General features: G+C 36.3%; 1 protein-coding gene across 11 annotated transcripts in view; it reads left to right on the forward strand.

Annotated features, from left to right (window-relative positions):
* The window catches only part of ZNF638 (zinc finger protein 638), an 86,427-nt gene extending 66,768 nt beyond the window's left edge, over positions 1–19,659 (forward strand). For 8 of the 11 annotated variants that reach the window (XM_030310812.2, XM_032592665.1, XM_032592664.1 and 5 more), the window contains 8 exons: positions 4,350–4,387; positions 9,034–10,258; positions 10,857–10,922; positions 12,558–13,512; positions 14,023–14,142; positions 16,825–16,923; positions 17,646–17,764; positions 19,339–19,659. In XM_030310812.2, the coding sequence (XP_030166672.1) occupies positions 4,350–4,387; positions 9,034–10,258; positions 10,857–10,922; positions 12,558–13,512; positions 14,023–14,142; positions 16,825–16,923; positions 17,646–17,764; positions 19,339–19,404 (2,688 nt within the window). In that variant the 3' untranslated portion in view covers positions 19,405–19,659. The other 3 variants (XM_030310805.2, XM_030310807.2, XM_030310808.2) reach the window with 3 other exon arrangements.
* The last annotated feature ends 4,949 nt before the right edge of the window (positions 19,660–24,608 follow it).

Consider the following 24,608-nt stretch of genomic DNA (forward strand, 5'->3'; position numbering starts at 1 on the left):
TTGTATAAGACATAAGAGTTACAGATTATTGGCTTACACAGTAATAATACATGTATGAAAATGATAAGTAAACCACCTTCGAAAGAATTAACACGTTTTCTGTAATAGTTTCATTGTATCTCCATAATAGGAGGTAAATAATAGGGTCTATATTTGGTGTCTGCATGGTTTTTTTTTATTAATGTGCCAAAAATCATATGCTAGCTCAAGAAAAAATACAATTCCACCATCTAAAGCCAAATTAAATAGAGCATCTATAAGTAAATGTATCATGTGGTAGGTACTGATTTCAGACAAATATGAGTGACTTGTTTAAGCTGATAATTTCAGAAACAATTTTAAAAGTTTTTAGCATCTCAACAGAATATTGTATTTTTAAAATTTTGTGTTTTGATATTTTTGTTATGACATTGTTCAGAATTATAGTAAACATTGATGATATAGAAATTATTTTTCTAAAAATACAGTCCCACATCTTTAGACCTAAAGAAAATGAAGTGAAAATTATCAAAAACCTCTGCCTGAATTGATACTTTACTTCCCAAGCTTTTATTCAGAACCTTATTGTTATGGCTTATTAAATTGAAGAACATAAGAACAAAGACTTAGCTCCACCACTGATAAGACAGCCTCGTAGTCTTGAGCATGTCACATAGTGTCCATTATATTGATTCAAAAAATGGTAAATTGATGGTTGAAGCAGGTAGACTAATTTCAAGGTATTGTAATAGTCTCTATGAGAAGTAATGAAAGCTAGACTAGGAAATGGAAATAAATCATGTCCCCAAATGTTTTAAATGACAGGTTTTAATTTACTGTGTTTATAATGAGTTAATTAAGTAATTAGCATCCTTGTATTACCCTCTTCAACACCCTCCCCCTTTTATTTTTGTTACCTGTAATGTTACTTACACAGGTGCTCGTTACAACCTTTAGTTATGTAACTATAGTTACCCCTGCATATGAAGCATGAAGGCTTAATTCTAAGTACTAAAAACTAATATCTGTATTTTTGATATCTTGATTAAGAAGATACTACAGGGGTGCCTGGGTGGCTCAGTTGGTTAAGCGTCCGACTTCGGCTCAGGTCATGGTCTCAAAGTTTGTGGGTTCGAGCCCCGCATTGGGCTCTGTGCTGACAGCTCAGAGCCCGGAGCCTGTTTCAGATTCTGTGTCTCCCTCTCTCTATGCCCCTCCCCCACTCAGCTTTGTCTCCCTCTGTCTCAAAAATAAACATTAAAAAAAAAATTAAAAAAAAAAGATACTAACTACAGAATTCAGTAGTATCAGGGTGGTTGTGTAAAGAAGGAAATACAGTATCTTGTACAGTTGGAGGTGACTTTCTTATATTCCCATTCGTTTTTCAAAATGATGCTGTGTTTTTGTTTTCTTCAGTATTTGGATTATTTCCTGTCGTTTGGGGTAGGGGTTGTTATTGAGAGGAAAAAGGATGATTGTCTTCATGTTCTTCAGGTTATATAACTTAATTACTATTTGTTGAATAGAATCTACTCTTGTTAGAGCGATTCTTCTGACTTTTCTAAATTTATGGCCATTTGTTTTGTAAAGCAACTGTATATGTTTATTTATTTTTATTGCTCTTCTGAGTTACTTCAGTTATTTCTTGGATTCTGTATCTCCTCCTCTCTTGGATTGCTTTTCTGTTTGCTAGATTACATCATCAAATAATTTTCCGCAGAAATTGTGTATGGACAGTAAACACTCTGAATCCCTGCATATTTGAAATTGACTTTATTTTGCTTTTACATATTTCATTGATAGGTTTTCTAGATGGAGAATTCTGTGCTCCTCACCTGTACTGGTTTTTTTTTTTTTTTTTTTTAAGTATTCTCTACAATTAGCATGGGACTTGAACTCACAACCCCAAGATCAAGAGTCACATGCTCTACTGACGGAGCCAGCCAGGTGCCCCTTAACCTGTATTGTTAAGGAGAAAGCTGATTCTAATCATATCTCATGTATTTTTTTCTTTTGAAGGCTTTCAGCTTTTATTCATTTATTCATTAAGCAGATATTTATCTAATGCCTTATCTATATGCCAGCATTATTTTAGGTGTTGGAATACATGGATAAACAGAGGAGTTGATGTCCCAAGTCCTCAAGGAGCTTATATTTTAATAGAGAAGACAATCTATAAATCTCTGTATGTGTGTATGTGTCTGTCTGTCTCTCTCACTCACTCACTCACGCACACACGCACACACACACACACACGTCATGTGGTAAAAAATGCTATGAAGTGCTATGGAGACCAATCAAGATAAAAAGGTAGAGTAATAGATGGGGGCGAATGTGTATTTTAGGGTTGTCAAGGATAACCCCTCTGAGGAATAGTTATTTGAGACCTGAACAAAGTAAGAGAGCAAGCTCTACAAATAAAAAGGAAGGGAGGTTTTTTAAGAAGAAGAGCAAGTGCTAAGTCCTTAAGGACAGAGTTGATGATTCATGAACTCCAAGGAGGATCAGTATGGCTAGCTAGCACAGTGAAGAAGGTTTTATCTTGGTTTGGGACTTCATATATCCTGCTTAGAGCACTCAGTGAATTTATAAAGATTGGTGTGTTCCTTTTCCCAAAGAAAGTCTTCCTCTTTAGTGTTCTGTCTTTCTGGAAGTAACACCTGTAACTGATTTTGTGGATTTCAGTTGGAACTGATTGCAGTTCTCTGAAATATCTTCAGTCTGTTTTGTATGCTTATCTTGCTTTCTGTTGTGCATTTGTTTTTCCCATTTATGAATAAAGAAGCAAGCTAGCTAATAAGGGTATCTGGTATAGATTTCCTCTACTATCGTACAGCTCCCCCCCCCCATAAGTTTCTCCTGTGAATGGGAAGATTGATTGTAAATACTGTGATTGGCGCTTATCAACTCTCATCTTTATGTATCATTACACTGTAGACTGCCCAGCAAGATGCCCCAGTAACAAAGGCCTGGGACTCCCATCACCCACACCAGGAGTCCTCTCTAGGCACATTGTTCAATTTCTTTAAAGTATAATTTTCACTTTTTAATCTGACAAAATACAGAGAAAGATAATTCCCCACTCAGAATACACATGATTCCCACAGAAAAAGCATATAGCTAGTATGTATAAGCTCTAAAGAGCAGACAGTTTTTGCTATTTTGTTCACTGATGTGTCCAGTGCCTGGACCAGTGTTGGTTACATAGGCGTCGAATGTTATCTATCTGTTTATAAACTTCCTTTATTTTTGAGAGAGAGAGAGAGAGAGAGAGCGCATGCGTGGGAGGTGGAGGGAAGGGACAGAGAGAGAGGAGGACAGGATCTGAAGTGGGCTTTGCCCAGACAGCAGAGATCCCAGTGCGGGGCTCAAACTCACAAACCATGAGATCATGCATGACCTGAGCCACCCAGGTGCCCCCATACGCATTGAATTTTAATTTCCATTTTGGGCCCTAGGACATTATTTTTTAGTGGTTTAGATACATGTTTAAAAGGATTATTGTTAAATTTTGCTCAGCACTTCTAGGTGTTTTGAATAGAAAGCCTTTTTTTTTTTTTTTTAAGATTGTTTTTACTATTATTTAAATCCAAGTTAGTTAACATGTAGTGTAATAATGATTTCAGGAATAGAATTTAGTGATTCACCACTTATAGCAACACAGTGTGTATCCCAACAAGTGCCCTCCTTTTTATTATTATTATTATTATTATTATTATTATTTAGTGCTTATTTTTGAGAGAGAGAGAGAGAGCACCAGCAGGGGAGGGACAGAGAGAGAGGGAGACAGAGAATCTGAAGCAGGTTCCAGGCTCTGAGCTGTCAGTGCAGAGCCAGATGCGGGGCTCAAACCCATGAACAGTGAGATCATGACCTGAGCTGAAGTTGGACACTCACTCAACTGAGCCACCCAGGCACCCCTCAACAAATGCCCTCCTTTAATGCCCATTGCCCATTTAGCCCTTCACCCCACCCAACACCCTTCCAGCCATCCTCAGTAGTCTTTCTTATAAGTAGTTTTTTTAAATAATAATTGCACAATGAAGATGTTGATGGTTTTTATTCTTTTAAAAAAGGCAGTAATTCTAAGCTTTTAAAGTTAAAAAAGTTTCTTGTTTGTATCAACATTGAGACTTTCTGTGATTAATTTCTGTGTGTCACTTATTCTCTATAACCTACCTTAGGGCTTTTTAATGAGAAGAAAATTCTAGAATCTGAAATTTAAAGTGGACACTGAAAACTGTTTTATTTTTAAGATGTGGTCTTGCTTCTTTAGCTTAGATTTTAAGAACTGAAAACATTGCACTGATGGGTTAAATATTTAAAATCCAGTAGAATAGCCTCTAATGAAATGTGGAATTGTGTTACAGGCTCAAGCTGACAAAGACCCAGAACTAGGAAAAGAAAGGTATGTTGCTTTAAGTTTGCTATCATTTTTGCATAGTATTTAATTACTAAATTTTGTTTCTGCCTTTTATAGTAATTGTTCACTTGTAGCAAAAAGTTTGTATCTTCCATGTCCATTTTGTGTTATATATATGAAGTGTGGGGCAGTTTGTGTGTCTTTGGTTTGTTTTTTGTTTTTTTTCTGACTGAGGGAGCATTGTTTTGTTTTTTAGTCTCTTTAAGGTATTTACTGATACTTTAGAAAAACCAAATATGTAAACTCAGTTTGAATTAAATACACAAATATGACTTCTTTATGAAATGTTTTGTGAGGACTCTTGAACAACTCAATTTCTGTTATCAGTATTCTTGTTAGATTTTTCTATCCCAGAAAAGTTAAACACAGTAATAAAATTTCATTGACTTAAAACCAAAAAAGAAAGTATTCCGTATGTATTTTGATACTTTTTGAAAACAACTGGGGGAAGGATATTTATTATAAAACAAAATAATGTTTGAAAACTTGGATAAAAGATGAAAACTTGTTCTTATGTGTTTATACAAACTAGTGACTCCCAGTCTTATTTAGACTATATATAATACACCCTCTTCTTAGGAACTTTCTCACCCTTATAACCACTTTTGCCTCAACCAATTAATTACCTTCTTTTTACTGCTTTTCATTGAGAATCACTGATTTAGAATTCTTTTCCCTTTTTAATACTAAGTGATTTGCCCTTGTTAGAGTCTTTGTAGTAAGAGCTTATCAGTTTGAAAGAGCATTTTGAAAGTGTTTAAATATGGATATTTTGTTTTATTTGATGCACTAATTTTAAGATCATGACCTGAGCTGAAGTGGGATGCTCACCTGACTGAGCCACTAGTTGCTTCAGTTTGTCTTAGTAATTCTTACATGAGGCTTTTAAATGACAAAGGTAATTAAGAGTACTTCAAAATATGTTGGTAACTTTAAGCAATTAGGTTTGCTGTACATGTCAGTACAGACTTTTTTAAATTGTACATTATTAATACCAATTATGTTCACATGTCTAAGACGTAATGCCAACAGCACTGTTGAATATAGAAGCCCACAAAGGGCTTATTGAGTGGTAATGCCACATGTAATATAGGTAGACCTACAGTTTGGCCACACTAACTCCGGCTGATTAAGTGAGTAGGCTCTTCCAAAAATTCATCGTATATTTCATTTGACATAGTTTCAGGTCTGCACGAACAGCTATTGTCTGTGTTCTGGTCATTTTTTCCTCTCATTATTTGACTCACCTTTTAAAATCTAAGATCTTTTTTTTTTTTTTTTTAATTTTTTTTAATGTTTATTTTATTTTTGAGAGAGAGAGAGAGAGATTGAGAGACAGAGTGTAAAACAGTAGAGGGGCAGAGAGGGAGGGAGACACAATCGGAAGCACGCTTCAGGCTCTGAGCTGTCAGCACAGAGCCGGACACAGGGCTCGAATGCACACAGACTGTAAGATCATGACCTGAGCCGAAGTCGGATGCTCAACCCACTGAACCACCCAGGCGCCCCTATCCTTTCTTTTTTTAAGTTTGTTTATTTTTGAGAGAAAGAGAGAGTGAGTCTGTGTGCGTGTGAGCAGGGGAGGGGCAGAGAGAGGGGGATAGAGAGAGAATCCCATGTGATCTCTTTGTCAGCCAGAGCCTGGTGTGGGGCTCAAACCCACCAACCATGAGATCATAACCTGAGCTGAAATAGAGTCAGACACTCAACCAGCTGAGCTACCCAGGCACCCCAAAGATACTTCTTAATGAATTTACAGATAGTTGTTTAACCTTACAAAATTCACTTTTAAAATTCTAGTACTAATAACTTAATTTCCGTTTTGCAGTTTTTTCTGACTTACATACATTAGAGAAAAAGACGTGGGATGGGGCCTGAATACTTCACATTTCTTTATCGGAGTAAAGTGATCCTGGGAAAATACTGGTGCTTGTGTTGTTTTTGTTTTTGAGGCACTTTTGAGTGCTAATTCATCTTGATGTGATTATTTTGTTTATAATTAGTTTAATGTATTTAAATGTATTTCCTGTTTTTAAAGGAAATCTATGGATGTATTAATAATATTCTACATTTTGCCTATTCTCATTCCCTCCCATGTAAACATTATTTACTTACCATGTGATTAAGGATGCAAGGTGCAGTTTTCACCAACTCGTTAATAATGTTGGGAACTTCCCAGTGGCCCTCTGAAATGTAAATACTAATCTTCAGTATTGTTAAATTGTAGTCTAAAGTTTCTCGCAAAGTGTAGGGTATGGTATTAACCTTTGTTCTCATGTCCAGCTTTTTTTGAGTTTTGAAACCCTGGTATTTATGGGGAGGTGGAAGTGGTACAGGGTTGGAAATTAGATACCTATATCCTGGATGTCTTTCCTATTTCTTTTTTGTGCCATTTCCCAAAACTTGACTGTGTATTCCTTTGATCTTTAAAAGACTTTTTTTTTTTTTTTATACTTCGGTGTTAATAATTCATTTATTTGACATCTCAAATTGACTCTCCAGGCTAACTTGATGAACACGGAGGCTTTTTCCCATATTAGCCAGAAAACTAGATGTTAGTTTTTGGTAAATGAAATCTATGAAGAAAGCACTATAATTTTAAAAGACAGATGCATATAAACAAACGTCGTATTAAGCCATTTATCTAAGTAGGTCCATGCTCTCTGAAGTATGGAACTGCATAGTGATTTGTATAAAAGATAATAGCTTTTTTTTGACAAACCTTAAATATGGTAAAGTGGAAGGACTTACTATGTCCTAGAGCCAGGAATCAACGTCTCCATTGTTTTCCTTTAGCTCAGTAGATTTGGTGTTTTTGTATAGCTCTAATTTATAAAGCCTTTAGTGTTAATGGTTTAGTTCTATAATGAGGCAGGAGTTTGAATTTAATCTTCTTTATTGAAAATGAGTCTTGTAAATTTAAAAATGAAAGCTTACATTTTGAGAAGCAATTATTTACATAACTGCTATAACTAAATGTCACAAGTTTTTCTTATCTTTGTCATATTTGTACTTGGCCACAAGTTTTATTTTGGCTAGTTCGAAGGATTTGGAACCCTTAAAATCAGCCATTGGTATTTTTGAATATAAGGGATGTGAATTATTTCAAATAAAAAGTTTTAAACCCTTTCAGCGTATAAAGGAAGGTTATATAAATGAATAGAATACATACGGATTAAAGTCTGTCGTTACTGACTTTTGAACTTAAATTTCTCAAATTCTGCCTTTATAACTTTTCATCAAGAGGTGTTTCTCCAATCTCTTAGAACATTTTTTTCCTTTGGAAGTTTAAACTTAACCATCTTTGGAGGGGAAAACCAGTTTATTGTCTCAAATGATTAGACCCTGATACAGTAGCACTTACTTTTTCCAAAGTTTTGAAATGTTAACATCTCAGGACACTGATACGCCTCTCTTGCATCAACTAAAAGATATATAGCCATCCTCTGAGAATCATATCGAGCGGATGTCTCATCCCCTCCTTCCTTGAAAACTAGGAGGAAAAAAACCAATATTCTTTACTATGAGGTATTGAAATGGCATTCTGATGTCTTCCTCTAATGTACTGCTTCTAATGTAATTAAGTGGATGTATTCGTTACATTTGATTTGTTTTGATAGCATTGCTTCGGAAGCTCAGATTTTCCTTGTCATTCTTCAAGATAACCTCTGATCTGTGGAACATTAATATAAAAAGTTATTCTGTCTCTGTCTCAGTGAAAGAAGTTGAATTACAGAATCACATACACTTTTGTTTACTTTGGATTTAGGAAGACCACAGTGAAAAAAGATCAATTATATATACTTGCCATGCATTTTCTCCATTTCTTCTGAACAATTTTACTTAAGACTTCAGAATTCTAAATTATTCTTCTGTAACTGGAAAGATTTCTTTTAATATATACTTTCTCACTCAGGTAGCCAAAGGCACATACTTTATGTTAAGGTGATTCTATTAGTTTTACCTCTAACTTTGAATCCAATAGAGTATTTAAAAGATACTTCCAAAGAAAGATTTCTTTTACGTATTACTATTAGTAATAAATACAGTTCTTGGGAAAAACAAATCTGTCTCACATCCAAAAAAAAAAAAGAGTTGACATGGTTAAGAGTATAGCCTTTCTCCCTACCAGTTTCTTTTTCTGTTCATTTTAGGTAAGATTCACTTAAAATTTTAAATTTCAATGCATGGATTATTAGTTTCATTGTAGAACTATACATATATTTTATTATTTTAGTTAGCACTCTTGGGAAGATCTTAATAATTTGAGATGTCTCACATTCAGCCTTCTCATGTCTAGTGCAAACGTGACCCAGAAGGAAAAAAATTGGTTAGAAGAATTTTATCAGTGATCATAGTTTTGTCGTTATTTCCTTTGAACTAAGAAGAAATCTTCAATGCAATGGAGGATCTTTTTAAAAATTTTATATTGTTTACATATTTATGTCAAAACATCTTTACCATTTTAATGCCTATTGGCTGGATTTCCCAGTGCTTATTACTAATGCATCAGGAAGTCTTAACAATTGGCATCAACAGGATTATTTATAATGGTTGAATTCTCATCATAGTTTGATTTTTGTTTGTGTTTTTGTTTGTGTTCTTTTTTGTTTGTTTTTAAATACTTTTAGCCCTGACTTGAAAAACAGTCCAGTTGATGAAAGTGAGGTGCAAACAGCAGCTGATAGTCCCTCTGTTAAACCTAGTGAGGTTGAAGAAGAAACTGTTCCCAACATTGAAACAGAAACTTCTGTACAGCTGGAAGAACCTTGTGTGGAAGAACCTGAAAAAGCACTATGTGACTCTGACTTTGCTATTGAAACGTTGGAAGTTGAAACTCAAGGAGAAGAGGTCAAAGTGGAAATTCCTCTTGTAGCATCCACTCCAATCAGTATTGAATTATTTACTGAAAATGTAGAGGAGTGTGTTTTAAATCAGCAGGTGTATACCAGTGACTTTGAGAGGGAAGAGGCAGAAATTATTAACCCTGAAACAGAATTATCTACATCTGACAGTGCATTTATAGAAGAAAGGAACATTAAAGGAATTCTAGAAGAATCTCCAGCTGGAGCAGAAGATTTCTTTTCTGGGATTACACAGTCTATGATAGAAGCTGTAGCTGAAGTAGACAAACACGAAACTGTTTCAGAAATAGTACCATCTCCTTGTGTTGTGGCCTTAGTACCTGGAATTGCCATTGGGGATGAGAAAGCAGTGAACAAAAAGGGAATTCCTGAGAAAAGTAACATGGATGAAAAGGAGAAGAATGAAATTAATAGTAAGGAAACCAGAATGGATCTGCAGATAGGAACAGAAAAGGCTGAAAGGAGTGATGCTAGGATGGTTGCAGAGAAGTTGGAAAAGATTATGGCAGCAGTGAAAGAAAAGCCTGCAGAAAATGCTGTGATCAAGGCATACCCAAATAAAGGAATGGGTCAGGCCAACAAGCCTGATGAAACTAGTAAAACTAGTATGTTGGCTGTATCAAATACATCTAGCACTAAATCAAGCATCAAGGCTGGTATGGTCTCCTCTCCAAAGGCAAAAGCTACAGCTTCAAAATCTGAAAACCAGAAAAGTTTTCTAAAATCTGTACTCAGAGATCAAATAAATGCTGAAAAGAAACTTTCAGCCAAGGAATTGGGTCTCCTTAAACCTCCAAGTGCCAGGTCAGGCTTGGCTGAAAACAGCAATAAATTCAGACCCACTCATTGCGGTGTTACCAGAGGAGGCAGTGGAAGGATCTCAGCCCTGCAAGGCAAGGATTCTAAACTGGATTACAGGGATATTACAAAACAATCTCAGGAAACAGAGGCTAGACCTTCCATCATGAAACGGGATGACAGCAACAATAAGGTGAGGAGGGTAGGAAGAATGGCTCAGTGTATCTTTGAAATAGCTCTGCTGTGGTAGCTTTGGAGTAGGAGATGTAATCTTGTTTTGTACTTTCATCTCCTCACTCCACTCCCAAACTCAGTTTCTCTTAATGATTCCATCGAGTTAAGCCAATAGACATTTAAATAATAAGCTCAAGTTAGTAATTTATTAACAGGTTTGAAAAACGTTATTTGGATAAAATGTGGTCAGAAATATAACTGGTTTAAAAAAAATTCTGCAGTGAATGTCCTGAGGTGACTTAGCACTCTGCTTCTGAATGGGAAACGGTTTTCTTTCTTAAAGTGAAGCTTCCTTTATCAGCTTACTGATTGCCCAACTTAGACATTGTGGCTATAGGGAAGAAAAGATCAATAAAACAATTTAACTACAGCTTACAGAGATGATGCCTGTACTGTTAAATGATTGTTGACTTAGTGTGCTATACCTGTTAACTGTTTGCATAATTAAATGTGTTTGGATATTGTTTGGTGTTTGGATTCTTTTTTTTTTTTTTTAAGGACATTAATAACATAGTTGTAAATTCTGTTTTTCTATATTTTTTTACTTAATGTTTCAGACTTTGGCTGGGCAAAACACTAAGAATCCTAAAGGCACCACTGGTAGAAGTTCCAAATCTAAAGAGGTAAGAAACAAGTCACTAACATTAAGCCTTCTATTCTGTCCTTCAACAGAAGAGTTCATCTGTGGTGTAACTTGTGTCTCTCCTGTAATAGTCAGTTTGATACAGAGCAAGGGACAGAAATGAGATACCTTTTTTTTGACCCTACCACCAATTTGTTTTTTGACCTTGAGCTAGGCTAAATGGTTTGTGTTCATGGTGCAGGGCAAAAAATTAGGCAGGGGTAGGAAGGGAATTAAAATAGGAAAATCCCTCCAATCTTCTATTGATGGCAATAGGTTATAAACAGAATAAAAGCACATGTGTAAAGAAGACCGGTGTTTGACTGGGGTCCTTGCCATTCTGTGGAACTTGCAAACAGGTCTTCCTTTTGAGATGCTCAATTTAACCTAACTGGATGGGCTCTTAAGATTTACTTTCCTGGTACTAAGTTCTACTGCCAAATAAATGTCTTCTTTTTGTTGTTGTTGTTGTTTGATATTTTAGGTTTCCTACCATGCATAAAATATTTTTTTAGTCATTTTATTTTTTTCCCCTGGTAAGGGATGATTTGGGGCCTATTTTATTCAGGGCAAGGAGAAATGGTAGTAGTTTAAGAAGCAGAAGTAAGGATAACAGTTATTTCTGTTGTCTTAATAAGTGGGTATTACAAATGCTTACATGTCCGTTCCCTCCCCCACCCCCTTACTGAGTGTATGTTCTAATGTCATTATATACACTAGTAATTGATTGTTGATAGCATACTAAGTTTGTAGGAGGCCTGTTGGGGATTATTTTCTTTAGTATTAACACCATTTTTCAAATTACAGATACTGTTTTCTCTCTCTCTCTCTCTCTCTCTCTCTCTCTCTCTCTCTCTGTCTCTTTTAGAATTAAATTTTGAGAGAGAGAAAGTGTGTGCAAGTGAGGGAGGGTCAGAGGGAGAGACGGACAGGATCCCAAGCAGGCTCCATGCTCAGTGTGGAGCCAACATGGGGCTTGATCTCACAATTATAAGATCATGACTTGAGCTGAAATCAAGAGTTGAACGCCTAATCGGCTGAACCACCCAGGCGTCTCACATACTGTTGTTTTTTTTTTTTTTTTTTCCAAATGCAGTTGTATTTGACATTAAGTCTTACTTAGTAAGAATAAACTTCATATTAATGCTGTATATCTTAATTGGTTAATGGAGCAATCTACTTAGCTATTTACTTTCCGGCTACATTTGAGGTACTTTTAATAGTCTGATAAGTCTCCTAGAACACTTGTTAGGTAACATTTAACAGGGAACAGTAAATTCTTTACATTGTTGTAATTGGTAAGTGCTTTTAAGTGTAGTATTTTTGTGTTTCATATTTCAAAACTCGTATATCACTTAGGAAATAATTGTAATCTTATTGAAATTAAGTAAAGGTGAAAGTAGGTTGATCTTGTTAAGATTTTACCTTTGGTGTTGTTTATTATGAATTAGAGCTGATTCATTTGTGGGGCTTTAAAAACTAGCTTCTCTCAGCCTATAGGAAATTTCTTTGCCCTGAAATTCTCACAGATGATCCTTCATGCACATTTACTGAGATTATTTGGAACCTGACCAGTTGTTGGTATCTGGTTCTGTTCACAGTTCTGTGATTTTTTTTTTTTTAATCTTTTCAACAGGAATCATCATTTCCATTTAATTTGGATGAATTTGTCACAGTAGATGAGGTTATAGAAGAAGTAAATCCTTTTCAAGCCAAGCAGAACCCACTAAAGGGAAAAAGAAAAGAAGCTCTGAAAAATACCCCTTCCTCTGAACTTAACTTAAAGAAGAAGAAGGGGAAAACTTCTGCCCCTCGTGTTGTTGAGGGGGAATTATCTTTTGTAACATTGGATGAGATTGGGGAAGAGGAAGATGGAGCTGCACATCTAGCACAAGCTCTAGTCACTGTGGATGAAGTAATTGATGAAGAAGAAATAAATATGGAAGAAATGGTAAAAAATTCAAATTCACTTCTTACATTAGATGAGTTAATTGATCAAGATGATTGCATTTCCCATAGTGAACCTAAAGATGTTACTGTACTGTCAGTGGCTGAAGAGCAAGATCTCCTCAAACAGGAACGCTTGGTAACTGTGGATGAAATTGGAGAAGTTGAGGAGCTACCTTTAAATGAATCGGCAGACTTAAGTTTTACCACTTTAAATACTAAAGGAGATGAGGGAAATACTGGAAGGGATCCCATTGGGTTCATTTCTTCCCAGATGCCTGAAGACCCTTCTACCTTAGTTACTGTAGATGAGATACAGGATGACAGCAGTGATTTGCATTTAGTGACTTTGGATGAAGTAACTGAAGAGGATGAAGACTCCCTGGCAGATTTTAACAACCTTAAAGAAGAGCTTAATTTTGTTACTGTTGATGAAGTTGGAGAAGAGGAAGATGGAGACAATGATTTAAAAGTTGAATTAGCACAAAGCAAAAATGACCATCCCACAGATAAAAGGGGGGATAGAAAGAAGAGAGCTGTGGACACAAAGAAGATGAAGCTTGAAGCCTTGTCCCACGTTGGTCCAATAAATGAGAATGTTATGGAAGAAGATCTGAAAACCATGATTGAAAGACATTTAGCAGGTAGATATTTAGAAGTGGTAGTTTTTCTGCTTTATGAGGGGATTTCATTTACAGTTTTTAAAATAGATGTTGCAGCATTACTAATAATTTTTCCTGTGTTAATATAAGAAGTCAACAAGCAGTTATATGGCCAGTGATACTATCCAAAGAAATGTGTGCAAGTTCACAGATTTCTTTTAACTATAGAGCAGACTTTGTCCCAAGTTATCATACCTCAAGAAAAGATGACAAAGCTGGAAAGCAAACTAAAGTGCCCAAATTAGAATTGGAATGAAAATGGTATATTTGTGTTACTGGAAAACACAGCTTTTGATGAATAGAAGGATGTTATTATACCAGACTGCTTCCCAGTTTTTCCTTAGATTTAGGATTTAGAAAAATTTGTAAAGGTACCATTTCACTGTCAAGTAATATTTTGATGGTATAGAGTAATAGGTTTAGCTCACTTTAGGAAGATCAAAATAATTTCTGAACTAAGAATGGCATGCTATTACTATAGCAATAAATTAGACTTTCTCTTTAAAGCTAAAACGCCAACCAAGAGAGTTAGAATTGGGAAAACACCACCATCGGAAAGAGCTGTTGCGACAGAACCAGTGAAAGGTGAAGAGGCCTTCCAAATTAGTGAAGGTAAAGCAGGATTGATGGAAGTGGGGAGGAGTGTAGAAAGTAACACAACACAAGGTGGTCATTGAAATTCCAAAGGTCTACCATCTAAGAAGAAAAGTAGAAAAGCAGTGAAATAGAGTGGGGGGGGGGGGTGGTGAGGCAGAGAAGGCAGCCTTACCTGGATAAAGATTTTTGTCTTTATAACTTGAAGATAATGGAATATAATAGAATGGGATAACAGAATAGGAGGCAGTCCTTTTATGATAGAATATGACAATAAAACATGACAATTTTGTGGAAATGATACACAAAAGATTATTCTGACCATGTTGCAGCCTCAAGTAGAAATCATTGCTTAATTCTTATTTGTGGGCCCAGATCCCTTGCTTTGTGGAGGCTGCCAAGCAGCTAGCCAGTGGATTAAACAAGGTGTCTAAACATTGATAAAATTTATGTTGAAACAAATAAGGACCAGTGTCTAGTGAGAGTGAATACTCTAGTCACTCAACAAATATTTGTCACTGTGTCTATTATATTCAGAGCAAAATTATAAAAAGGGTAAGAAAAAACACACAGTTCCATGTCTCAAGTTAACTGATTCAGAGAGTTAAAGCAAAAAATCAACTACTAGGATGACTTTAAACAGCACTACAAGGTATTCTTTGTACCATTCTCATTGATGTACCCTCCTTGCCCTCTTGCTTTTCTGTCCTGTCTTCTTTAAGGAAAAACTACCAACTGTGATCCAGTCCAAGTTCATTGAATCTGATCTAAGCTGTGCCCTCAGTGCTGCTTCACAGTCTGTTCTAGGCCTCCTTTCTTCCTCATTTCCTAACCAGATGTAATAGGGGTCTTTTCCCCACTCTGTATCACCTACTGCATTACCCAGCTCACTCCTCCCTGGATAACCTTGCTTTCATTTCCATTTACCAGAGCAAATAGAGTATCTCCCCTGTCTACCAACTTGTATTTGATCTACCATGGCACCTCACATATAAAATATGGCCAAGTCTTTCCCATTAAAAAAAAAAAAAACATGCCCTTAACTTGGGAATCCTTCTGGTTCCCACCCCTTCTCTTTGCTTTCAGTGCAAAGTATCTGGAAGGAATCACCTGTTTTCACTTCTTCTCATTAAACTGAATGTATTTTGACTTCTTTCTAATTCACCTTCCTGAAATTGATGTTGACAGAGAACCCCCGCCAGCTTGATTTATTGTTTTCTTTTCTTCCTAATTTGGTTTTATTTGACCTCTCTGCATTATTCGTTACTATTGTTCATGTCTTTCTTGAAGCTCTCTCCCATGGCTAAGTGGGTACTCTTCCTTCTTTGTGTGTTCTTCTCCATAACTTCTCCTTGATACAAAACTATAGTTAGTAGTTTGGTAATCTGACAAATAGCTCCTAGCATGATTTCATAAGAGTGTTTTTCTCCCAGGATTTCTGTTTGCAACTACCAGCTTGTCTGGAACTGCCTCATCTCAGCTGAAGAATAAAGATGACTTATATACTGTTTATATAACAATTTATTTCTGTTAATGGACAATACATTTGACAAAAGGACCTAGCAGAAGCAAAAGTAATTTTCTAAATAATTTTAAACCTAAAATAATTGTTCTAATCTATTTAAATAATTATATATAACATATATTTTTAATATTACAAGATAAATGTAGCTGGAGCAAATATGTTTGAGAAAGTTTATTATTACTCTGGTGAGGGAATAAACTTTTGTAGGAAGAGACTACAGGCTATTTTAATCAAGTCAAGAAAAGGGAGAGCCTTTTTTAATTGACTCTTTAGGACTTGATGACTTGTAAGACACCAGGAATAATGATTTCATAGTTCCTATCCATCCCCTCATATTTGTTGAAGAGTGGCCCAGTTGCATGGAGAGACACTGAACTTGAAGTCACAAGCTTTGGTTCTAGCCTCTGTCCAAGCCTTGCGACCTTGGGCATGCCTATAGTTTCTTGTGTCTTGGTTTTGCTTTCTCCGTCTCTGAAGACATAGGGATAATGATGATTTGACCTGCCTATCTCACACAAGATAAATGCTAAGTAGATGGTGTATATGTGAAGGAGATTTGTCAACTACCACAGTAACAGTAAGGTATTACAGCTACTGAGGGTAACCAGGATTGCTTGGAACCAGTTCCCATTTTTGTTTTCCCCCAAGATCATATTATGCAGAGTCTGCTAACATTGAATGTTTCTCACATATTACTTTGCGGGGCTTTAACATTTGTAATTTCACTTACGATTCTGTCTGACAAGGGTCTTGTCTGTCAGTTTAGGCTCAGTTTTTCCTGATTGGAGAGCCTCAGTACAGGGCATCAGAATTATTTTCTGCCCATGTCTTTTCCTCCTTAATCCACACTCTTTCCCAGCCCAACCCAGCCCAACCCAGCCCTTTAACATACTCTAGTTAACTCTTGACAGTAATTATAGAACTTGGGCTTCTTCCATTACCATTTAAGTTCTTTTGAGAGCAATATATAAACAAAATATGCTGTTAGCTTTTGTCCATTTATTCCTAACATTGAAGAATCTTGGAAGAGTGGTCAAGTGGGATTAACCAAGGAAGGTTTACTTAGAGAGATGAACCATAAGTTAATCTTTGAAGGCAGGGACTATCTGATGTTAGGTTTATAGGCTGTAAGTCTATTTTGAATAACTTTTTCCTTGAAAATTTAATGATTTTAGTTGATGAAGAATCTGCATTGAAGGATTCAGAACCAGAACGAAAACGTAAGAAGATTGAGGATTCTTTAGGGAAATCAGTGGTACCTGATGTTCCCGAAGGTAAAAATAAACATGACATTTTTCCTTCTCCATATGAAATAAAAGTTCAGTACCGTAGTAAGCGTTCTGTTGTTTAGATAACTAATGCAGTAACCTTGCTTAGATGATTATTTAGAGTAGAAATTCACATTGGCATTTCTGAAGACAGTTTATTAGGCCTAGCAAGGTTTTTTTTTGCATTCTGGGAAATGTCTCTTCTTGTATTCCTGTACTTCATTTGCTGCTATGGAAAGAATTGAGTTATACTTGCCCAGGCAGAAATTTCAGTTAAATAGAACATGCTGAAAAGCTTGGCTGGCAAACTGTTTTGTGGCCAGCTAAAATGAGCTAAGGAGCACCATATTTGTTTACCCAGCATATTCCTCAAGCAGTTACCCATCGTTCTGCCTCTTTTTTTCTTGATTCATTTTAATAGGGATTCCAAAAAGGTTTATTTCGAAGGCTTTTAGATTATTTTCCAGTAAATTGCTATTCTGAAGGAATGTCATGGTATCCTGGAGGCTCTGGAATATTATAGAATCCATTCAAAGATAGAGACATTGGTTTTGTGATTAAAAGCTTAATTGCTCTTGATCCCTAGGTACATAGCCGTATATATTATGTTTATATGTAAATATATATTGTGATTAGCACGTTTGTTGTGTTTAGATAAATTAACACAGCTATAGATAAATTATTAATTTTCCTCCACTCTCTTCCCCCCTCTTTCTTCCATCCTCTAGATTTGGACTTTCTTGTACCGAAGGCTGGATTCTTCTGTCCAATTTGTTCCCTCTTCTACTCAGGTGAAAAAGCAATGACAAATCACTGCAAGAGTACACGTCATAAGCAAAATACAGAGGTAACTCTTTTTTTTTCTTAACATCTCATGAAATTCTTCAGGGGGTAGTATTATAATCAAACTACTTAAGTGTCCACCCAAAATGTACATTCTTTCCCTTTGGGAGAACTTTTGAAGGTTTGTACCTGTTCATTCCTCTTCAGTTCAAAAGTACAGTCTTCAGTGTACCTTGCCAGGAACTCCGAGTCTTTATTCCTTTTCCTCTGGCAGCATTCCCCAGAGTAGATTCTGCAGGTCATTAGTCCCATGTGACGCTCCATTGAAGTGTGGGAAACCATGTATTCTGATGGCCTCTTGCAGAATCATGGACACATAGCTTTTTAAATTTTGTGAATTGTCTAGTCAGAATCTGCTAAACTTTATTTAACACATTCCCTAAATGGATTTAATCACAACCCCTCTCCCCTGTTTAAAATTGTACTCATCTTTAGGAAGCACTACTTTAGAGAATCATCATTAACCATAGTTGAAGCAGTGTTTCTGATTGCTCCGGAATCTTTGAGAGTTGTTTTATATATCCTCTACCTTGAATCTGTGGCATCAACACTGCTCTAACATTTATTGAGTTGTTATTTGCTGGAAGCATATTTACTCCCCTTGTCAATTCTAGGAGGTGGATGGTGTCATTCAAAATGTACTTTTAAAATTTTTTTTTAAATTTTTTATTGTTCCAGTTATAAAGATCAGGAAAACGGGCTTAAAGAGTATCTAAACCCACGTATCTAGTCCCAAGTTCACATAGCTAGTTCATGGCAGACCTAGGATTTGAAGCTAGCTCTGTTCTATTCTGGCCTCAAACCCTTAACTGTTACGCTATACTACCTGTGCTCTTAACTTTATCATGTCATTTTTCCATTTAAAATTTCCACTGGCATTGTATTACATTTGGAATAATATCCAGACTTCTTCTTGTAGGGCTATGAAGATCTGATTCCTGTTTCTCTGATCTCACAGTTATTGCTCACTACCTTTCGGTTTTCCTAGCTCTCTTGGCTTTCCTTTTCATACATGAAAGGCCCCTTTGCTGCTTTTGTACCTTTGTATCACTGTTCCTTTGCTGTCTCCCAATGCCACTTGTATAGCCACCTCTTCCCCATCATTTAGCTAAATCTGAATTCCAATATCAACTTCCCAGAAAGGGCTGTGCTTAAGAAAGACCTAGCTGAAGTACAAAACTCCCTCCCACTTCCAAAAAGAGTCATCCTCGATCACTTACCTTATTGTATTTCTTTCCTTTATAGTGCTTACCAGCACCCAAAATTGTCTTGTTTATTTATTCTTTTATTATTTCTCTTCCCCCACTAGAATGTAAGCTCCATGAAATAAAGGGCCTTACCTATCTTGTTGACCACTGAATCCCCAAGCACCAAGCATAATGCCTGGTATATCATAAATATCAGATGACTGGTGAATGGAAGGAAAGAATGTTAATGTAAGGCAATGTGTTTCTAATCTTTGTTTTGTAGGATCAGGCTCTTTTAAATTGTAAATTCAGTGAAATATATTAGATACGTTTGTATACAGAGCAAAGCTACATCTAATAAACATTTTATATTGCAAATTGCTTTTAACAGAAGTTCATGGCCAAGCAAAGAAAGGAAAAGGAGCAGAATGAGGCTGAAGAAAGAAGCTCTAGGTGATTGGGGGAAAGGGGAAGGACTTCATTAGAAATTCGTTTAGGGTCCAGTTGATTTGTGTATTTTTGTTATCATTAATTTGTAATTTTTGTTTCAGAAGCAAATATTCATGTTGTACAAATTTCTGATTGCCCTTGATGTGGAGAGACTGATGGGGAAAGTATGATGGGTTTGATTTTTATATCAAATCATCAGGCATGGAGAAATATCTTTTAGAAGTGTTAAAATAAATGTTCCTACTGTATATTTAAAATATCATCTTGTGTTTGTGGCTGATTTTATTAAAGACTTGGTTGCCTCTGATTTCAGACAGGAGACCGCTGTGACTTAGGATGTTTGGGGATTCTTCATGTATTACTGGAAGTCATAGCATAGCAGGGGTTCACTTTGCTTCAACCATTCATATATAGGTCAAAGATTTCTTAAAACTCCCATTTTTTCTGGATAAAATAACATTACAGCAAGTTTGACCCAGGTAAGTTTAAGTAAAATTGCAGCTTTTAATGTGTTAGGAAGATACTTTTTTCTGCTTGAAGTAACATCTGTTTCTGCCAGGACCTATTTAAGATAGCTTCTAGCAAGTCATTTAGTATTAGCTTGAAACTACAAAGACCAAGCAGCCTGTACTTCTGTGGACCGTAAAACAGTTGCTTTTTAAACCATTTGAATTTGTATTTAATATGTTTGTAAGAGTTGCAAAGGTGCAAAAAAATAATTCAGTGGATTATTAGGTGCTGGACATAGCCCTGTACTGTAAATTTTTAGATTAGGCATGCTTCAAACATAGGCCCACTGACTTTGAATTGCTTTAATACCAGATTTCGTAACTTTTCCAAGATTAGAGTACACCAGTTAATAAGAGAATGAATGGAAGGAAATGAAAAACTACTACTTTTTTGGGTTTTTTTGTTTTTTTTAATTTTTTTTAATTTGAGAGAGCACCAGAGTAGGGGAGAGGGAGAGAAGAGAGACTGGATCTTAAGCAGACTCCATGCTCAGTGTAGAGCCCAATGCAGGGCTCAGTCCACCGACCCTGTGATCATGACCTGAGCCGAAATCAAGACTCAAGACGCTCAACTGACTAAGCCACCCAGGCGCCTGAAAACTACTACTATTTTAGATCTCTTACTCCCATCACAGCACATTACCTCACAGTGAGCGAGAATGAGGAACAAAAAGCAGCAACTTTTTTTGCCCACTAAATTCACTGCACACTCAGTTCAGGCTTAGCCACAGCTTGAGCAAAATGACAAACTGTTACTACATGCCATAGACTAATGAATGGGGTGGGGAGAGGGATAGCTTATGAATGCCATCTGTCTATTGTAATTAAAACCTGATTGGTGAGTGATGTAGTAAGATGGAGAAGAGCTATTAAAAGGTTGGAGAATAAGGTGCCAGTGAGCTAAAGCAGTATAGTCAGAATCTTTTCCTTAGGCTGCTCTGAAGCTTTTAAAACCAGAGATAGTAAGAGCTTTAATCTTGTCTGAATCAACTTTGGAATTAAAAAAATTTCTTTATTAGCGTTTTTATTTATTTTTTGAGAGAGAGCATGAGCAGGGGAGGGGCAGAAGAGAGAGGGAAACACAGACTCCAAAGCAGGCTCCAGGCTCTGAGCTGTCATCACAGAGCCCAACTCGGGACTTGAAGTCATGGAAGCCACAAGATTATGACCTGAGCCGAAATCAGACGCCTAACCAGCTGAGCCACCCAGACACCCCTCAACTTTGGAATTTAATCTTAAAATTTTAAGTGTGAAACTCTTCTGTCAAATTAGTTACATGGAAATTGGGATTCTAAATTAGAATAAAAGGAACTCCTAAAGCATAAAAGTGATAGGGATGATTTTTGTTTCATCCTAGTGACAGGTGTTGATGGTTAGTAAACCATATATAAACCATGCTATACTTAGTAAATCATGTTCCTGTCTGCTGCTTATTGTTCTTAAGACTGGCAATTTTTAGGGTTCCAAATACAAAAGAGTTTTGTGTTTTTCTAAAAATAAAGACTCTTTGCATATAATTTTAGAATTGTTGTATACTTTTTTCAGAAAACCTTGCAATACCTCCATCCTTTATTCACACTATACTTCATCATATATGTAGCAGCTTTTGCTTACTAGTTGGTTGGGGGATATAATTGATTGCAGTGTACTTTTTAAATTTCTATCATTTCATCATCTAGACACCAAAGCAATAAACGATTGCATTCAACACCACTTCTAATAAAAATTTCTAGGTTTTATTACCCTTTCTGGCACAGAATGCTATGGAAATTTTCTGCCTCTCCAAAACTGTTCCTTTTGAATTCTTGAAAAAAAAAATGAGAGCCAAGTTTTTAAGATTTAAAATTTTTGTTTTAGTATGATTTGGTTGTGGAAAATACCAGGCATATTGAAGAAAATAGGATAATTTACACATATATACTAATTATGTAGTTTCAATAATTATGAACTCAAAGCTGAATATATGTATCTCCACTCGTACCTCTATTTTAAAGTAAATCTCAGCATGTCAGTTTACCCATACATATTTCATTATGTGCTTTTTAAAAATAAGGATTATTTTCATGTAACCAATAACATCATTAATGATATCCCTTATTTAAATCCAGTTCAAATTTTCTAATGTTTCATAAATGATTTTTATTTTACTACATACTGTGTTTGAATCAAGGTCCAAATAAAGTCCATACCTTGTGACTGTTTTGATAGGTCTTTTTTCTTTAATGTATGTTTATTTTTGAGAGCGAGTGAGCCCAAGCGGGGGAGGAGCGCAGAGATAGGGAGGGAAGGAGGGAGGGAGACAGGGAGACAGGGAGACACAGATTCCGAAGCAGGCTCTAGGCTCCTAGCTGTCAGCACGGAGCCTGAAGCAGGGCTTGAACTCAGGAACTGTGAGATCATGAGCTGAAGTCAGATACTCAACCAACGGAGCTACCCAGGCACCTCTAATAATTTTAAAATGGGCTTTGTATGTTTCTGCATTTCTTAATTTCCTAATTTATTTGTTTGGTATTATAAAGAATAATAATCTGATGGATTGGAAATGGGGGGTGGGGGAAGGAAAGAAAAATTAAGCTGATCCCTCACATAATTTGAGAAACACTGCTGAAGTGTTCCTCACAGTTTAGATTTTGTTAATTGCAGCCTTGTAGTGCAATTTTAGTATATTCCTCTATCCTATGATATCCTTTGAATTTGTGGTTGAATATGGAAACATCAGAATTTGGTTCTTTTTCTTTTTGTCAAGACTGCTTCTGGTGGTGATGTGATCTTCCTGATCAGGAGGCACAAAGTATCTGATTGTTTTCTTTAGGATTTTAGTAGCAGTTGATGCTTAAAGTTTAGATGTATATTTTATTCATTGAGGGTTGCAAAATGGTGATATTTTAATGTATATTCCTTGTATAAGCTGGAATACTCTTCTGAAAAAAGAAACTTGTCTCATCTGCTTTTTAGTTACTTAGTGGTGTCGTTTGTTTAAGAAAGGCATGATGCAGGGGGTGCCTAGGTGGCTCATTCTGGTAAGCCTCCACCTCTTGATTTCGGCTCAGGTCATAATCTCATGGTTCATAGGTTCGAGCCCTGTGTCGGCTCGGTATTCTTTCCCTCTCTCTCTCTGTGCCCCTCCTCTTCTATCTCTGTCTCTCTCAAAATAAGGAAAGGCATGACAGGGGTGGGTGGCTCAGTTGGTTAAGCGTCCAACTCTTGATCTCAGCTCAGGTCATGATTTCAAGCATGGTAAATACTGATGCTTTTCCTTAATCATTTTTTTAAGATGAGTTGCTGGCACCCACCAACTATGGTAAGTTCTTTTATTTAAGTATTGAACTCCTGAATTTTAACATACTTGATGTTGCATACCTTTGCAGTAGTAGTCTTATTGATGGTCAAATGGTCGTAGTTTGGGCCTTTTTGATAGGACTCCTCATTCCTTTTAACAGGACACTACTAATTTTCAAAGATTCCTTGTTCTCCATGTATAGATACATTGCAGGCTCACCTTGTACACTTTCTGCCCAAGACCTGAAGTTAGCCATTTCTTTAAGGAATAGTGGCTCCTTAGGATGCTTATTGCTTCTGTTGTGGTTGTTGCTTTTCAGTGGACAGAGCTTGGAAATATGTGTTCTGTTTTTATGATAAAATTCATCATTATACTCTTCTGGCTCAAATACAGGACTTTCAGGTTTCTATTTATCTTTTTTTTTTTTTTTTCTTTTTTGAGAGAGCACACACATAAGCAGGGGAGGGTCAGAGGGAGAGAGAATCTTAATGCAGGCTCCATGCCCAGCACAGAGCCTGATGCAGGCCTGAATGGATGTATAGCGATCGTTGGATGGATGGATGGATGGATGGATGGATGGATGGATGGATAATGGGAAAACTCAAAGACATCTATCTAACACCCTAACTGCAGTGATTTCTTCCCCCTATGGGAGTGATAGAATGCCTTTTCTTTCTTCCTTTTTTTTTTTTTAATTTTAGTGAGAGAGCGAGAGAGAGGAGCATAAGGGTGGAGGGAAGGGGCAGAATCTTAAGCAGGCTCCACGCTCAGTGCAGAGCCTGATGCAGGGCTCAATCCCATAGCCTTGAGATGACCTGAACCAAAATCAAGAGTCAGATGCTCAACTGACTGAACCACCCAGGTGCCCCATCTCTTCCATCTTAAATCTAGATTTATTTGTCTTAATGTCAGGTATTGTAAGTCGCAAGGACCTCCGATTGATGGAATTAAACTATCAAAATTGCTTATCTGTATCATACATCAGAAAAACAATATTGAGACCACAACCAACAATGTGATTATTAAAAAGTTTAAAATACTTTTTCAGTTTTGTTTTTGTCCTTAGGGTATATCCTAAGAAGAATATATATTTAAATTGCAGAGCTTTCTAGTCACCTGGATAGTCTTTAGTAGCTCTGCTACCTTGTAGATTACCATTGAGGTTCATTTCTTTATTTTATTTTTTATATTTAGGGGTTACATTTTAAAATTTAATTTTATGTTACGTGAAGCATTTCATGGTTCTGAAGTCACAATTTTTTTTTAATGGAGAATGAGCAAGAGAGGGAAGAACCCCAGAACAGACCCTGCTGCAGGGCCTGATCCCACAAACCTTGAGATCATGACCTGAACTGAAGAGTCGGGCACTCAATCAGTTAAACCACCCAAGCGCCCCTAAAACCAAACTTCTAAAACAAGGTA

Source organism: Lynx canadensis, chromosome A3 (assembly GCF_007474595.2).
Source record: "Lynx canadensis isolate LIC74 chromosome A3, mLynCan4.pri.v2, whole genome shotgun sequence".
In the NCBI taxonomy this organism is placed as follows: domain Eukaryota; kingdom Metazoa; phylum Chordata; class Mammalia; order Carnivora; family Felidae; genus Lynx; species Lynx canadensis.